Source organism: Myotis davidii, unplaced genomic scaffold (assembly GCF_000327345.1).
Source record: "Myotis davidii unplaced genomic scaffold, ASM32734v1 scaffold125, whole genome shotgun sequence".
Taxonomy (NCBI): Eukaryota; Metazoa; Chordata; class Mammalia; order Chiroptera; family Vespertilionidae; genus Myotis; species Myotis davidii.
The window spans coordinates 2,799,082-2,802,709 of NW_006299390.1; the positions used below are offsets into that span (position 1 = coordinate 2,799,082).

Below are 3,628 nucleotides of genomic sequence, written 5' to 3' on the forward strand. Positions count from 1 at the left end.
TAAATGCATTACATGTATTTATTAGAGTGAAAAAAACCATCACCCCATAGAAGATTTCTGACTTCTCTCTCCTCTGTGACTCACTCCTTCCCAGGAGTGGGAGGGACAAGAGTCTGGGAGGAGGAGGAGCAGCAACTTTTCAGTGGTGAGTATGGGAGTAGGAACCCAGGTACATTGCTCAGCCCCTCTGTGTCTCCTCTTAGCAGCAGCCTCCTCTCATGCTATTGGCTCTGTTTTCCCAAGATGCATCGTTTCCAGGGACAGTTTCCAACTGGGAGGCCTGCCCTAGCTTGCGTAGTTACGCTGTTTAATTCTGGGGTTCACTTACCCACAAATACAAACCACTGACTCCAATAAAAACTTATTCAGTGATAAAGTTGATATTCTAATCCCATTTGTTGCCCATCCCTTAATTACTCAGAACTCTATGAAGGAGGTGGCAGCGTGGCCATGGTGAGGGCGAGTAGATCCAACTTTCCTGCTGCCTGAGAGGTGTGGAGGGTCTCGATGTCTGAGAAAAAGCAGCCGGTAGACTTCGGTCTCCTGGAGGAGGACGACGAGTTCGAGGAGTTCCCTGCGAAGGCGGGACTGGTTTAGATGAAGATGAAGATGCACATGTCTGGGAGGATAATTGGGATGATGACAATGTAGAGGATGACTTCTCCAATCAGCTAGGAGCTGAACTAGAGAAACATGGTTAAGAGATGGAGACCTCACAGTACCCAGAGGAAGTGTTGAAGCCACGTAAAGTGGAACTATTTACTAAATTCTAGGGCACAGAATTCAGGATGGATAAACTTAAAAAATGTTTATTTTAAAAAAACCCACTAACTTGCCCTAGCTGGTTTGACTCAGTGGATAGAGCATAGGCCTGCGGACTGAAGGGTCCCAGGTTTGATTCTGGTCAAGGGCACATGCTCAGGTTGCGGGCTCCATCCCCAATAGAGGGTGTGCAGGAGGCAGCCAATCAATGATTCTTCTCTCATCATTGATGTTTCTATCTCTCTCTCTCTCCCTCTCTCTTTAAAATCAATTTAAAAAATTTTAATAAAAACTATGAGGGTTGAGGGGTGCCCTTTATTATATCCACTTGAATCCCCAAACTATTAACTCATTGAAGCCTAATACAAATTCCATTAGGAAAGTATTCTCCTCCTCCCAGATGAGAAAACTGGTAGTTCTCATGTGGCCACTCCATTGAAGGATAAATATTTGCTCTCGGTTCAGGGTCAGATGAAATTAAAGCACTAAGGGTGTTTGCAAACTTAAAGGCCATAGGGTGGTGGTTCCGGCTTTGACATTCACTGGCAGCAGAACCTCGATCAAGTACTTTCTGACTTCTGGTTCCTTTCTCAGTAAGGTGAGGATTGGCTGTTTATTTCTGTTCCAAGGTTCCGTAACTGTGAATCCATGATGACTAGCCATTGACTGTTTCCCCCGGCTTCCCTTTCGTCACCGAGGGCTTTTGATGCTGACTTTTCCTCTAATTGAGCTAGGCCCAGTCCCTGGGGGACCCAGGGTGTTTGAAACTCCCGGTTGTTTGATGGGCTCTGCCTTCTGAAGTTTGCGCTCAGCTGCCTTTGGTTGCCACAGCAACAAAACATGCCCACGCTTCCCTTTCGAGAGTGATAACTGCTGATCTGCTGTCAGACTGTTATACACGGGGTTCCACCCAGGCCCAGCTGCCCCGCAGCTTTTCCTTGCTTCCCCACAAGGGCCAGCAGACAGGGGAAGAAGCTCCCAGTCATTCCTCGGGAGTTGTGGGGGCTCAAGTAAAACCATGCAGATACTTTCCTGGGAAAAGTGCACAGGGCCGCATTAGGAAGAGAAATCTCAAGAGATCCAGGCTCAGCAGTAAGAGCCTGATACAGAGCAGTGAGTCCAGCCATTGCAAAGCCTGTCCTTTGGTTGATACCACGGAATTGAGTTTAGTCACCAGGTTATGGGGTTGATGGTGACCTTGAGGCAGGCCTTCACTAGGAGGAGTTTCATCTGATTCTGAAACCCGTGGTTTAACACCAGAACAAAGCAAAATAGCAAAGAACAGGAAATGGAAAAAACAGTTTGTGTCGTGGAAACTCCCTTTTGTTCACCTGCATTCTTCCAAAACAGCAAAGGAGCCCAGATACTTACCCTTCTGGGGGGTATCCCCAGGTGGTGCATCTCCTGGAAGGAGGTTGTCAATACACTTGATACCCCAGTTCTGTTTTAAAAAAATTCTTTATTGTTGAAAGTATTACCTATGTAATACTTTTTTCCCCCTCTTGACCTCTCCCCACCAACTCCTGCCCCCAGCACAGGCCCTCACCCCCCTACTGTCTGTGTCCATTGGTTATGCTTATATGCATGTATACAAGTCCTTTGGTTGATCGCTTACCCACCACCCGCCCACCCTCACCTGGATACCCCAGTTCTTTTGAAGAATGTTCTCAAGGTATCATTTAGGGAAGGAAGTTGAGGTTGTGTTTCCCCACCTTCAAGACAAGATAACTCACTCTCTTTTGCATTTTCTGAAAAAAGAAACTGCAGTGGAGCCAGGAAGTAAGGACAGAGCAGGGCCAGGATGTGAACCGGTGCTAGGGACACCTGCACTTAGAGTGCAGGGACAGCTCCTCCGTAAGGAGGAACAGAGATGGGTGTTGGCTCTGGACAAGGAGGACAAGAGGGCTAAAACAAGTACAGGTTTTGAAAGTGCAAAAGGATGGGCATGTCAGTGTGTACCAGAAGGAAAGGGGACAGCAGCCAGGATAAGAAAGACTCCTGTCCTTCTGACCCTTGCCCTCACAAGATCTGCCACCACTCACAACCAGCAGACACTTCCTCACTTAGGTGGGGGAGGGTGGCTGTGGCCCTTGGTGGCATTGTTCCCAGAATGAAAAATGTGGGTGTTGGCAACCATATCAAAGACCTTGAATTGTTCAGAAACCCTTTTCCCTCTGATCACCAGACCAGAGTCCAACGGCCTTTCAAGGCCTCTGGAAACTTTGGAACAATAGACTTGGCCCCCTGCCTATCTGTTCGCATGGCTTTCTGAAAAATGTAAGTGGGCCCCCAGCTAGCTGTGCTCCAGACCCATCACCATCCTGCCAACTTCCTTCAAGTTGATTCTCACAAGTTAAAGTTGGTGCTAAAGTGAGCACCAGTGGGGACATTCTACTCTTGGAAGGCAAACTAGAATTAGGCGAGGGAAGGACTAGTACATGTCCCAGCACAAAATTAAAGGGGGTGCCAAAAAACTCAGTAATCACAATAAACAATGTTTTCATGCAATCTTTAACATTTTTTGATATTTCGTTTACTGTGGATTATTTTGCATTAATTTTGATTTATGAAACAATGATATAAAAATATTGTTTATCTTGACTACTGAATTTTTGATGCCTCCTTAAAGTTTGCATCTGATGTGAGTGCCTCACTTGAGAATTGGTGTTGTTCTCAAACATTCAGAAATAGGAGACATGAAAAAGGTCCCTGAGGATTAACCAGGAAGGAGATGAGGGTCCTCCAGAGGTGGGGAAAGGACAGCCCAGATAGCCCAGGCCGTGTTTCGTCTACATATTGAAATTTTGGGTGGAGATGTGAGAAAAGTCAGGTTTGCCACAGGCTCTAGATACCTAACAGTTCTGCT

At 46.6% G+C, this 3,628-nt stretch overlaps 1 protein-coding gene across 1 annotated transcript; it reads left to right on the top strand.

Moving 5' to 3' along the window:
* Nucleotides 1–438: 438 nt before the first annotated feature.
* Nucleotides 439–773, top strand: SHFM1 (split hand/foot malformation (ectrodactyly) type 1). Its single transcript, XM_015571213.1, is given in 2 exon segments — nucleotides 439–580; nucleotides 583–773. Coding segments are annotated over 2 exon segments (264 nt in total). The 5' UTR covers nucleotides 439–507.
* The last annotated feature ends 2,855 nt before the right edge of the window (nucleotides 774–3,628 follow it).